Raw genomic sequence first — 12,858 nt, 5'->3', positions numbered from 1 at the left:
GCATATAAAATGTTACAAAATGCAAGGTTTTCAAGCGAGGGGAGTGGGCTCGTGATCCCTTTGTCTAGAGGTACACGTCACTCTCAGGCCTCCAGGAGGGGAGAAAGAGTTAGAATTAGTGTAGGAATTTTTAATTAAGATATGTAAACCTTGTCTCTTAAAGGCTCTTAAGGAAGGGGAAGAGGAAGTTTTCAGATAAGTTTTACCTTCTTTGTTGTCTAGCAAGTGGTGGCCTCAGTCCTTCCAGAGAACTATAGTTAAACTATGATTAGTTACTAACTTTTGCCCCTTTAATCTCTCTCTTTAAGGACTTTTTCTCTTCAGAAAGGAGGGGTAAGGGAGGCCTGACTCTTCCTTTTAAAATACTAATGTTAGCAATTTTTGCAGTTCCTTGGCACTTTTTCACACATCCACACCCCGATCACCCTCTGTCCTTTGCTCAGCATTGTCTCCATGCAGAAAGCGCACGCCTCCCTGCACTGACCAGCAGGTTCATGGCTACCCCACACAGAACCACAGGAAAGAGGGATGAGGAAGAGAAGGCTCTACATGCTGTGTTTTCAAAATGGGAAAATTGCTCCCAGAAACAAGGCTCTTTAATACTGGGTGAGGCTACTTTCTATGACCTCGTACTTGGTTCTTTATGCCAAGAGTCAGTTATCAGCCAACAGGTATTTATTAAATTCCTACTTATGTACATTGCTATAGGGGCTAAGCTTGTAATCAAGACCAGCGTGCAAATGGCAAATTCAAGTGTTTTGTTTGACCTGACTAGGAACAATTTATTATCATCTTTCTTTCTCTCTTTCTTTCTCTTTCTTTCTTTCTTTCTTTCTTTCTTTCTTTCTTTCTTTCTTTCTTTCTTTCTTTCCTTCCCTTCCCTTCCCTTCCCTTCCCTTCCCTTCCCTTCCCTTCCCTTCCCTTCCCTTCCCTTCCCTTCCCTTCCCTTCCTTTCCTTTCCTTTCCTTTCCTTTCCTTTCTTCCCTTCCTCTTTCTTTCTTTCTTTCTTTCTTTCTTTCTTTCTTTCTTTCTTTCTTTCTTTCTTTCTTTCTTTCTTTCTTTTTTCTTTCTTTCTTTCTTTCTTTCTTTCTTTCTTTCTTTCTTTCTTTCTTTCTTTCTTTCTTTCTTTCTCTCTTTCTTTCTTTCCCTCTATCCATCCATCTGTTACGTATCACTGTCTAGATGTCTTTAGATGGAGCAAGCCTTGCCAGTTAATCAGAGTTGTCTTACATCCAGTTGTTGCTGTGCTTGCAATTCATGTGAGGGGAAGAAACCCCCACACATAAAAGAATTGTATCCCTTCAATTGAACATGTGAATCAAGGTTCTGGTGGAGAGAGTCTGAGACAGCAGGTGCCTGAGAGTCCACAGGGAGTTGTTGGGAAGCTTTGAGGCAAGCACATTTGCTCTCTGAAGTCAAAATGGTTAAAGTGCTATTGAACTTTTCTTGTGCTTAACACAGCTTCTATTTGCGAGAGTGTTGGACTTTGGTCCCCAGACAAGTTAGAGTTTAGAGGAAACAAGTGCTTGGAATGACTAAAGAGAATGCTTTCAAATGGAGTTCCAGCATTGGATCCAAATTGAGTCGAAGCAGGGGTGGGGACCAATTACTCAGCCTGGAGACTCTCCTGCACTGACTTCATTCTGCCTCTGATTCCCTGTCAGCAACCCTCCATGTGAGGACGGGCTGAGCCAGTGTTTGGGACAGTTAACTGGCTCATACACTTCCTGCTCATGAGTCATCTGTCCTTTTGTTCATTTAGTCATTCATCCAACAATTGTTTATTAAGCACTTACTATGTGCCAGGCATTGTTCTAGATGTTGGGGATACAGAAGTGGCCAACAAAGACACAAATTCTTGCCTCCATATAACTTAACTTCTAGTGTGTATGGGGGAGGAGGGGACCAGTGATAATATAAGTCAGTGAATTATGTGGCATGTTAGAAGGAGATGAAATGCTCTTGGGAGTGGGATAGGACAGCTATGGAGGTAGATGGGGGGGAATGCCATGGTGTTCATAGAAGGATCAGGGGAGACCACTGGGAAGGGGATATCTGATGAGGACCTGAAAGAAGTGAGGGATAGTCATGTGGGTATCAGTGGGGAGAACATTTCGGGCTGAAGGACCACTCAGTGCAAAGGCCCTGAGGCAAGCACAGGCCTGCTGAGTCTGAGGAACAGGAGGTAGAAAGAGAGATGGATATAAGACAGCAGACCAACTAGGGGCAGAACATGAGGGACCTTGTAAAGGGTGGTTAAGACCTTGCATTCACTCTGATGAGGGCAGGACCCATTGCAGGGTTTCCAGCAGGGTCACTAGCTGCTCATTTGCTATTGGAATTATTCTGATAGATGGTTAGGAGCAAGGGTGGAAGCAGAGGTTTAGTTTGGTGGCCACTGCGATGGGCCAGGCAAGAGATGATAGTGGCTTGGACAAGTAGTGGGACGATGGCCATGGTGAGAAGTAGCTGGATTGTGGATGAATTGGGAGGCAGAGGGACCATTTACCCCTTGGTCACTTTGGTCTCTCTGGGAAGTGGGGAAGACTGGAATTGATTCTGACCACTATGTCCTCAGCACTGTTCTATGTGGTTCACATAAAGTGTCATTTCATTCCGTCTTCTGGCATCCTGTAGAGGTAAATATTATTTTCCCCAATTTAAAGAAAAAAATAGAAGCTTGAGGAGATGAATAACTGGCCCACACAGCTAATGAAAGGCAAAAGTGGGTGCCCCGTGGTCACTATACTCTCCACCCTCACCCATGCTAAGGAAAGTTTGGTATTTCTGGTTCCAGTGCAGGACACGGGTGCCCTGCCAAGGTGAGCCAAGCTGTGACTCAGCGGGTGTGTCTGAAGGTTGCAGCTGTCGCACAGGGTCTGGCATCGTGCAGAGTGTGCACACGCTAGGAGTTCCTGCAGAATGGTGGGGGGCTCGGTGAGGGGCTCCCTGGTGCGTCCTGCGCTCCCCACCTGACCTGGCTGTGCCTGAGTAGCTCCCCCTGCTCTGCTCTGGTTTTAGCTGGTCCTCGGACTTTACTTTTTAGCCAAAGCTTGGACCAAGTGAAAACAGACTACATCCTTTTCTAAAATGTAAAGTAAGTCTAAGAGAAACAGAAGGCCAGTTGGGACCCAGATCTAAACTTGCACATGTAACAGGAAGAAGAATGGCTTTCCTGTGACCCAAGGGCTGACACCAAGGGCCAAGAGATGCTAAGTTCTGTACATGTGAACAGGACAGCCAACATCTGGGGCCACAGTAGTCTTGCTGTCACGGGCTCAGCTGCACACCGTGGTTTCTAGATGAGAAGGGATTAGAGAGGATAAAACCGTGAGCTGAAGTCACTGTCACACATGTTTCCCTATAAGGGTGAAGCCCTTATTTTCCATCACCTCCACTTCAAATGAGGGGGGAGCAGGGGAGTTGGGGATGCTCACAACAAGAACATGCAGTACACGGTCTAACTGCAGATTAAATGTCTGCCGGGACCACCAGCCTTCTGATCCGGCCCCTTTCCTGCAAGAGTGGGGTGGGGGGAGGTGGGGAATGTGTAGAAGAGCAGAACAGACACAGAGGCAGGCAGGGAAGGCCGCGGTGTCTGCACTGTGGTGTTAAAGGGGGGCAGGAGCTTTTAAGGGTCTGGCCTGCAGTGTGGGGGTGGCTGTGCTTGTGGTATTATGCCTGTCATGCCGTCACCTGTGGGGTGGTGGGCCCTAATAGCAGTTGACCGAAGTGTGCGGAGTGTGTGGTTGTTAAGTGCTACTATAGCAATATTACCATAGACTGGGTGGCTTCAACAAGAAACGTTAATTTCTCACAGTTCTGGAGGATAGAAGTCCAAGATCGAGTTGCCGGCAGATTGGGTGTCTGATGCGGGTCTGCTACTTGGTTTGTAGATGGCTATCTTTTCCCTGTGTCCTCACATGCTGGGGGTGGGCGTGCAGGAGCTCTTGGGGATCTCTTTTAAAAGGACACCAATCCCATTCATGAGGGCTCCACCCTTATGGCTTAATCAACTCCCAAAGACCCCACCTCCTAATAGCATTGCATTAGGATTTAGGATTTCAACATGTGAAATTGGAGGGGGGGGGGGCAAATATTCAATCCATAAGACCCAATAAGAAGTAAGAGCTGGTGGACCTCCCTTTCAGGGAAGTGTGCAGGGGAGGGGCATGTCCCCAAGCACATCTGCCTGTGCTCTGCCGAGACCACCAGCAGAGAGTGGCTCCTGGGAGCTTGTGTTCTTGTCCCACTCCCTTCCCGGGCAGCGCCTGAGCAGCTGGCCGTGGAGGGGGCGCTGAGGAGCCAGAATCCCCACTGCAAACAGTCCAGGCCCTGTGAGGCTCACTTGGAGGCTGGGGAGTAGACACAAGTTTAGTTTGAGGTGGAAATTTTAAACTTATCTGACTTTTCATAACCAAAAGTGATCAGAAAGTCATAGAATTTGAGGACGGTGTTAAGGGATGGGAAGGGGAGATTAGCGGAGGCTTGATCAAAGGCAGTGAGTGGAGACAACTCATGTTTATATCCCATCATGTTGAGATTGCTCAATACACTGGTTGCGTACACTTTATAACATTAGTGAAGCGGAACTAATTTCAGGCCAGCTTCGGTTACTCAAACAGCTCCAGCCCTGACCTTGACCGTCAGTGACTGTCTGGTGCCGGAGGGACTCCTGCCTGGCCCCTCGCATCTCAGCTGGCCAAGCTCTTGGGTTTCTCTGACCAAAGTGCAAAACTGAGTGTCCCCAAGTCTCAGAGACGAGGGGAGCAGCTTTCAGAAAACACAAAGGCAGCACAGTTTTGATTAAGTTAATAGTTTAAGTGCACAAAACAAATGGGAGACTAAGGGGAAGTTTTCCTAAGCAACCTACGAGCGGGAAAATTTAAAAGCAGCTGCTGGCAGCCACCCCGGAGTAGAGCCTCACCCGTGTGAGAACATGCTCTCAGTCAGCTGTTTCTGACTGTCGATTTTATGGAATGTTTGGAACAAGGCAGCCACTGGGGCCATCTAAACTCTTAATCCTCGGGGGTAGGAGCTCTGCCCAGCACCTGGGCACTGGCTGGGGAGGGCTTCTTTGTGTATGACTCTTCTTATAAAAGCATTGAGGACATTTTTTAAAGACGGAAAACACAATCGCAATTACCCAATTTCCTGTGTTTCTAACAGGAGAGCTGGCTGCTGCTTGGCCTAGTTTGTGTTTGGGCCAGGCATATATATTTTACATAGCTAAAATCACAGGGCAGATACAGCTGTGGCCTCTCCGCCAACCGAAGCGGAGACTTCCAATTACTCCTCTTCATAACTGAATTTTTAAGGAGGAATAGGAATTAGGTAGAAGGTTACCCTGTGGTTAAAGAAAGTAAAGATTTACTCAGAAAAGATTAATTAGAAGATTCATTATGGTCAGGGACAAAATGTGGTTCCTAGGTTCTTTGTGGGAATTATCAGCTAGAAGGAGCTGAATTATTCCTGAGACAATAGAGAATATGGTGGGTGCCACTCAGAACTGGGGGAGACCTGGGAGTGAAGGGGAATTTTGGGGCTAATTGCCCACTGATAACTGATCCTGGGCCTCTCAGGTGGTCAGCCATGTCTTAGGCCCCCAGAGCATTCCAGCCACCAGAGAAAGTACGTGGTATCTCTTGTTTTCTTCAATGAACACTCACTTCTTTTTGTTGATTAGAAAGCTTATGCTTTGTTCTCTTGATTCTGAGACACCTTTGGTCGTGACTAAATTGTATGACTCCCAAACTTTTGTGTTGAAGTCCCATCCCCCAATTTGACTGTATTTGGAGATAGGACTTTTAAAGAGTTAGTGAAGGTTAAATGAGGTCATAAAGGTGGTCTCTAATCCAACATGACTGGTGTGCGTCTAAGTGAGGGAGACCCCAAGGATGTGGCTGCACAGAGAAAGGGCACTATGTGGACAGAGTGAGAAGGTGGCCGTCTGCAAGCCGAGGAGAGAAACCAAATTTGCCTTGCACCTTGATCTTGGACTTCTAGTTCCTGGAACTGTGAGAAAAACTTAAGTCACCCTGTCTGTTATATTTTGTTATGGCAGTCTGAGCATACTAATAAATTGATTTAAAATACACCATCAACCTAATAGTATTTTTGTGAGGAACTAAAAAAAAAACAACACAACAAAAACACTACATTCCATGCAAGCATCAATTTCAAGGTTGCATCCAAATTTGAAAAATGTTGAAATGTGAGACACTGTGTATAATTCCCAGATTAAGAATCAGTGGAGCAGAGAATGTAAACATTTTTATGACACATATTGCCAAAAATTTTAGGTAATGCTATTATTCCTTTCCTAAACTGGGCACTCAATTTCAGACATGATGTGACCAACAGATGTAAAAGAAAAAAAAAGATTTTTTTTTTCCCCTCCTGGATTCAATAGACAAGTTGATACAGTTCTAAACACATGGGTACTTTTTTTTTTTATCTTTTACTTTGATTTTAAGCTACAAAGTAGAGGCAGCCTTTCAGAAACAGCACTGAGTAACATACATGTAAGACACAATCCTATTGTCTGGGATATGCACCGTGGGGCTCTGGGCGAGGTATGGGTGTGGGTTGTGTCATCCAGGTCAGACGCAGGAGACTTACAATGGCTGCCACGTCAGGTGTCTCACCTCTGACCCTCCCTGGGGCTGATGTGAGTGATGGAACACTCCAGTGTTTGTGTCCAATGACCCAAATTGCACGTGAGCATGTCGGCCGCATGTATCTCATTGCTCACACGGACCCAGCTGCATGAAGTCAGCAGGGAAGGGTGCAGCAGCTGCACTCAGGGGAGGCCTTCCTCACAGCGGATGGGGCTGAGCCTCTGGTTTTCCTCCTGGGATTCCACCCTTAGGGGACCCTTTATTCTAAGTTACCCTCTCGCACCCAGGACAACAGGAAGCTTATAAAGAATTAGCCCATGCCGAATTTTGGATTCACCGCCATTGTAAGACAACCAGCTGAAAGGCAGAACTTTGTGTTTTATTTGGACTATGCTTTGTTTTCCCGTTGTTCTTGGTGCAATATCTTTAATATAGATCTACATGTCACAGACCTTGCTGTTACATTGTCTTCATATAACCATATCTGACACCTCATTTGACAATGTCAACGCTCACAGTGGTTCCTCAACGCATTTGACAGTACCAGCCCTTAACATGTTTTCACAACACTTACAGGTAAGCGCGTTTGACAGGATCAGCAGTTGAGATGTTTCACGAAACTCTGTTTTCAGAGTTGGGAATACAAGCAGCTACTTGTTCACAGTATCTCGCATAGTGACTGCTCACTCACTCAGCGTGCTTTTACTTATTTTTTATTCTGGAGAACTTCAATCTTTCCAGCCACTTTACTGAGAGAAGGCAGCTGACAGCACTCCCATTTTACAGGTGAGAAAACTGAGGTACTGAACAGATAAGCGTTTGGCTGAGAGCACACAGCTGGGAAGAGGCAGAACTGGGATTTGAACCCAGGCAGTTTCCTCCTCGTGTTCTCCCACCGCTTCCAGTCATCGGTGGTACGTGTTACACCACAATCCACCACAATCATCACAATAGTGTGTGAGCACATAGTATGAGCGAAGGGCTTTGGGGACAAGACAAAGGAGCCATCAGCTGCCTGGTGGTGATGCAAGAAGCTTCCAGAAAAGGAAATATTCAAAACAACTTCAAAAGTTTAGTAAGAGTAGGATCAAGAGGAGAAGCTAAGTGGAGAAGCAGGAGTGTATGTGAATTCTAGGGGTGAGTCAGCAGTAACACTGGTTAGGGAACCCGTTAAGTGTGGTGGAGGGGAGGGCGGGAGGGGTGTGCGATGGGGACAGGATTGGGAAGTTCTGGGACAGTGCTGGGAGGAAACACTCCACCCTTTCAGGTTCAGCACCTGGGGTATGCATATTAACATAACAAAAGGCAGATTCATAGAGGAATGGGCATATAGTTCTTCATATTTCTATGCATGGGAATTCACAGAAAAGAAGTGAAACTCAGAGAAGTGGGTAGACTGGGTAGTTATATGTCATTTTAACAAAGGACAGAGGGCGTGGGCTTCAAGGAACAAAGAAGTGTGGGGAGGTAACTAGGAAATACCAGAGGGAACTGATGAGGGTTACTTTAGTAAGGTCTGCTTATGCAGACTCCCCTCAGCACTGGCTCTCATCTCCAGCGACAAGAGTTGCTGTTTTCTTTCCGGGCCGGGAGCAGGTGGTAAACACCTCCCTGGAGGGGGTTTAGGTCCTGTGGTGAGTCAGGGAAGGGAAGGGCAGAGAACTCTTTTTGCACCTGTTGGTTTTCAACAGCCTTAAGGTAAAAATAATCCTTATGTCAAAGTGGCATCTGTTTTGGGGTGTTTTATTCTGATCTGGTTCAAATGCCATGATAGGGAATTTGGGCTTTATTTTACAGGACGAGGGATTTTAAGGCCTTAAGTGAAATGGTAAGATGGGCGCGCTTGAGAAAAGCATTCTGGCTGCAGTACGGGGAGGATTTAGAAGGGTAGAGGCTGGAAGCAGGGAGGCTGGTCCCAGTCTGGCTCCCACCCCTGCGGAGAAGAGAGCGAGCGAGAAACGCGTGTTGCCTCGGATCTCCCCTTCCACGCGTCCTCCTGGAGAAAAGCCGAGCCTTCCATTCCCATCCTTCTGTACGGGCGGCGCCGCACTGTGCCCGGCTGCTGCTGCTTGCAGCACACAGCACCCCGGAGAGCCTCTGGAGCTCTACGGAGCCCCCCGGGGAGCGCGTGCACATCGATCCCCCACACCTCTTGGAGAGCTCAGCAGAAGCTGCGCAGAGAAGCAGCCTCCGCCTGCTGCCCGCACCCTCGCCTGGCCCTTAGAGGGTCTGCTTGCTTAGCACTGCTTCAAACGTCCTTCATCCCTGCTTTGCGAACACTGAACTTCAGAGAGCTGCTCCTGGGTGACTTGCAATGGGGGCTCTACCTTTCTTGCTCATTTTAGAGCTTGGGAAGTACCCACAGCCACATGAAGGATGACAGGAGGAAGGAGGGGTCTTCCCCCCTCCCCCCTGTCTTGGCACAGTTGGGCAGAGAGTGGTCCCTGCTCACCTCTGTGGGCCCGGGAAGCCAGCCCTTTGTCACCCACTCTTCCTGCCCAGTACCTTTCCCTCCTCCTCTGGCCAGCTTCCGGGGGGCGGGGGGCAACAGCCCTGTCCAGCTCTCCCAGAGACGACTACTCCTTAGAGCTGGCATCATAGCTTAGCGATGTTCCTCCAAGAAGGGGAGGGTAATTGATTGTTAAATGAAAATATAAATTATAATTGCAACCGTCACATTTCAGGGTTTCATTATCGTGTGACAAGTCTCTCAGCGCATTTGCAAGGACCGTAGGGCTGGGGGAGGGATGGACAGAGTGAAGAGGACACGTGTGCTCTGTTCCCCTAGCCAGTGTGCTGGGGCACCTCGTGGGACTCCTACGAACGAGAGTGTGCGCGGGTGTGCATACACTCACCTGTGCACAGGGGCGCATGCAGCTGCTTTAAAGAAATGAGGGGAAACACTTACAGGCCCTTGGCTGCACTATGTCAGTCCCATTTGAGCATCAAACTCGTATTTCTAGCTTCCTGTTGGACATTCGGAGTCTTCAATCAGCTCACTTGGCCACAGGCATCATGCCAGGCGTGTTCACGGATTGGATCTCATCTAATATTAAGGAGGGAGGCTGGCACAGTGGTGAACAGGTGAGCTCGAGAGACGGCTGCTTGGCAGAGTCTCGTTCTGCCACTTGCTCACTGTGCGTCTGTTTTCTCACTTATAAAATAAGGATGATAATACATCCTTTCTGCTCGAGACTATTGTGAAGATTAGATAGGGTTAACTCGGGCAAAGCACTTAGAAAAATGCACATGGTTAAACACTCAATAATTATTGAAAGTTGCTACTAGTATTATTATTTTGGGAAACAGTTTTATGTTCGCATGAGCCTGGGTACCTAGGAACAGAGCCTGAGGACAAGCTCCTGTGTTCTTGGTTTACTGCGTGGGGTGGGGTGGGGGTTAATCCTCAAGAGGAAGAGTGAGGGGGGAAGGGAGAAGGGAAGTGGGAGGGAAAGAAGGAGAGCTATTTGGGGGGGAGTCAGGGGAGCTTTCCCGTTTGACCCAGCTTTACGAAAACACAGCCTATGTCTCTGTCACGGTGATTTCTCCAGAGGGGCAGATAGAGTGTCTGCCGAGAAGAGTCCTGTGGCAGTGTGGGTTCGGGGGAGGAGGAAGGGAAGAAATGGATTTATTATTTTTCTTTTTTTCTTTTTTTTCTTTTTCGTATTTTTCTGAAGCTGGAAACCGGGAGGCAGTCAGACAGACTCCTGCATGCGCCCGACTGGGATCCACCCGGCATGCCCACCAGGGGGCAATGCTCTGCCCATCTGGGGCCTTGCTCTGTTGCAACCAGAGCCATTCTAGCGCCTGAGGCAGAGGCCATAGAGCCATCCTCAGTGCCCGGGCCAACTTTGCTCCAATGGAGCCTCGGCTGCGGGAGGGGAAGAGAGAGACAGAGAGGAAGGAGAGGGGGAGGGGTGGAGAAGCAGATGGGCGCTTCTCCTGTGTGCCCTGGCCAGGAATCGAACCCGGGACTTCCGCACGCCAGGCCGACGCTCTACCACTGAGCCAACCGGCCAGGGCAGAAATTGATTTATTTTTTTATGGGCTCTTTCTAGCTCTGTCTCTGGTTGGTCAGACTTCACTCCATGGGGCGCCGAGTCCCCGGAGTTTCAGGACTGCATATGCAGCCCCTCTTGGAAGCTGCAGGGGAAGTCAGCCTCTGTGCAGGGGTCAGGCCAGACCCGGGTGCCAGAGCTTCAGAGGCTCCTGCCCAGGGCAATGAACAGGGAGCTTTACCATCCCTGTCCCTTGTGTTTAGGACACAGGAAATAGTGGTCACGGATGCGATTGGCAGAATGAGTCTGAGGAGCAGATGAACCAGTACACTTTGCCACGTGCCATTCAGATCGACTCCTACCTTCCTATGGGTTTGTTTGTTTTTATTTTTTAAACCTCACATGAGAAAAAAAAATGCCCTAATTGTTTACTCCTTCAAGGAGTGTAAGCTCTATAAAGCAATATCTATACTGTGAGCCTATTTTTATTCCCATCTAGTAGTAAAGTGTCTGCCACCTACGATGCTTAATAAATGTGTTAAATAACAGCTTTCCATATTTCCATCCATTCATATTTTATTGATATTTGATTCATATAAAATAAAATGCATAGATTTTAAGGGTTCAAATCGATGGGTTTTGACAGATGTTTATGCTTGTGTAATTGCCACTAAAAAAATAAATAAAAAAATGTTTCTATCATTCCAAAACTTTCCCCATGTGCAGTAATTTCTATTGTCCTGTTTTCAAGTTCATGAATCCCAGGGTTCAGTGGACTACTCCTGGGCACTGGATGTAAGTCTGTAGTGTCTCAGGGCGATTTTCTCAGCTCCCTTGCTCTGCCCCCACCCTGCAGTGGGCCACTGTCTTGCATTTAGGGATAGTCCCATATGCTTTGGGGGGTGGGAATCTCTTTCAGGTCTCTGCCCTCTCCCTAGTCTTTAATATACTCCTCCCATACCTTTGGTAAGGGCTGATGGGAAAGAAATGCAATGTGGGTACTGAGTTGTGTGGAAGAGATGTGTGGGCTTCCTGTCTATGAAGGAGGTATAAAATGTTGGCTAGTTTCTCCTTACCTTCGCCTATGTTTAATTCCTTCCTCTTCTGCCACTCACCAGCATGAGAGTAGTGGTGGGCCTCTTCTTTCCAAAGGTGGACTCATTGCTTTCTGGAATTTAATTCATTTAGGTTTTGGCATCCTCAACTCTCTGATAGGTTTAATAGCTACAACTTTACAGCTTATCTGCCTCCTGATGTGGGCATAGGAGTGACACTCCCCTGTGACTTTCTGCATTCTAAACTGAACGCCCATGTTTTCTATAGCTTTGCTCTCTACAAGCTTTCACTGGGGCAATAGCAAATGTCATGTCTGGACAGTGAAAGATTATTAAACGCCAACCTATGGTTGTTATGATCTTCTGATATCCAAAGATCCAAACACGTAGGGACATCAACATTTTCAGATAAAGCTTTTCACTCTTCCAGGCCATTGGAAAACAATATTGGGAGGCACTATGAATCTGAGTAGGTTGGTTTTGATGGGGGTGGGGGTTGTTTAATAAGGCAATTATTTTCTCTATGACTTTGAGGAGTGACTCTATCCAGATCTGCAGCATTTCCCTGCCTCTGCTAATGGTAGACCTGCTGTCTGGGGCTGGGTGGGTGGGGGGAGCTTCACGAAATAGAGGAGCTGTCCAAGTCCTCTTCTCTCTCTTTTCTGTAATCAAGAATTACTGGTCTGAATGATTGCCAATTTTTACCACCCACTTGACATAAGAACACCTTCTACTCTGTCTGGGTCTGATTTCTGCTGGAGGCTCAGGCTGCCTTTGTTTAAGTCCGGGGCTCTGTTCCTCCTTGTGGTACCTTCACATTTCACAGCATCCGTTGGGAGGAGGGCTGGGAAATTACTAGACACTGACAAGTACCTTGGAGGGCCAAAGGACTCAGGAAATCAGGAGGAGATGGTGAGTGTGCACTTTGTCAAAAATTGCAGCTACTGCGAAAATGCTGCAGTTGTCGCAAAGCCCTGAGCTGTTAGGTAGAAGCACCGTAGGCGCAGTCACCATGCCGGAGCTAATGAACCACTTTTCATGGTATAGTAATAATGATTTTAATTAGTGAGGATCAGTGGTTAGCTCTTCTGTTCACGGGTGACCACGCACCGTGATACACCAGGAGGGTGTGTGTGCCCCTGGGGCGGGCAGGCTGCAGCGCCACCTCCCTCCACTCGGGTTCCA

General features: G+C 47.6%; 1 protein-coding gene across 1 annotated transcript in view; it reads left to right on the top strand.

The window, feature by feature from the left end:
* The window catches only part of LOC136309400 (uncharacterized), a 43,121-nt gene extending 30,470 nt beyond the window's left edge, over positions 1–12,651 (top strand). The window contains exons 3-5 of the mRNA XM_066237556.1: positions 9,584–9,704; positions 10,882–10,990; positions 12,500–12,651. Coding sequence (XP_066093653.1) covers positions 9,584–9,704; positions 10,882–10,990; positions 12,500–12,651 — 382 coding nt within the window. The remainder of the gene's footprint in view (positions 1–9,583; positions 9,705–10,881; positions 10,991–12,499) is intronic.
* Positions 12,652–12,858: the final 207 nt, after the last annotated feature.

Source organism: Saccopteryx bilineata, chromosome 6, assembly GCF_036850765.1.
Source record: "Saccopteryx bilineata isolate mSacBil1 chromosome 6, mSacBil1_pri_phased_curated, whole genome shotgun sequence".
Classification (NCBI taxonomy): Eukaryota; Metazoa; Chordata; class Mammalia; order Chiroptera; family Emballonuridae; genus Saccopteryx; species Saccopteryx bilineata.
The sequence above is the reverse complement of the archived record's forward strand: the minus strand, read 5'-3'. Positions and strand labels throughout refer to the sequence as shown.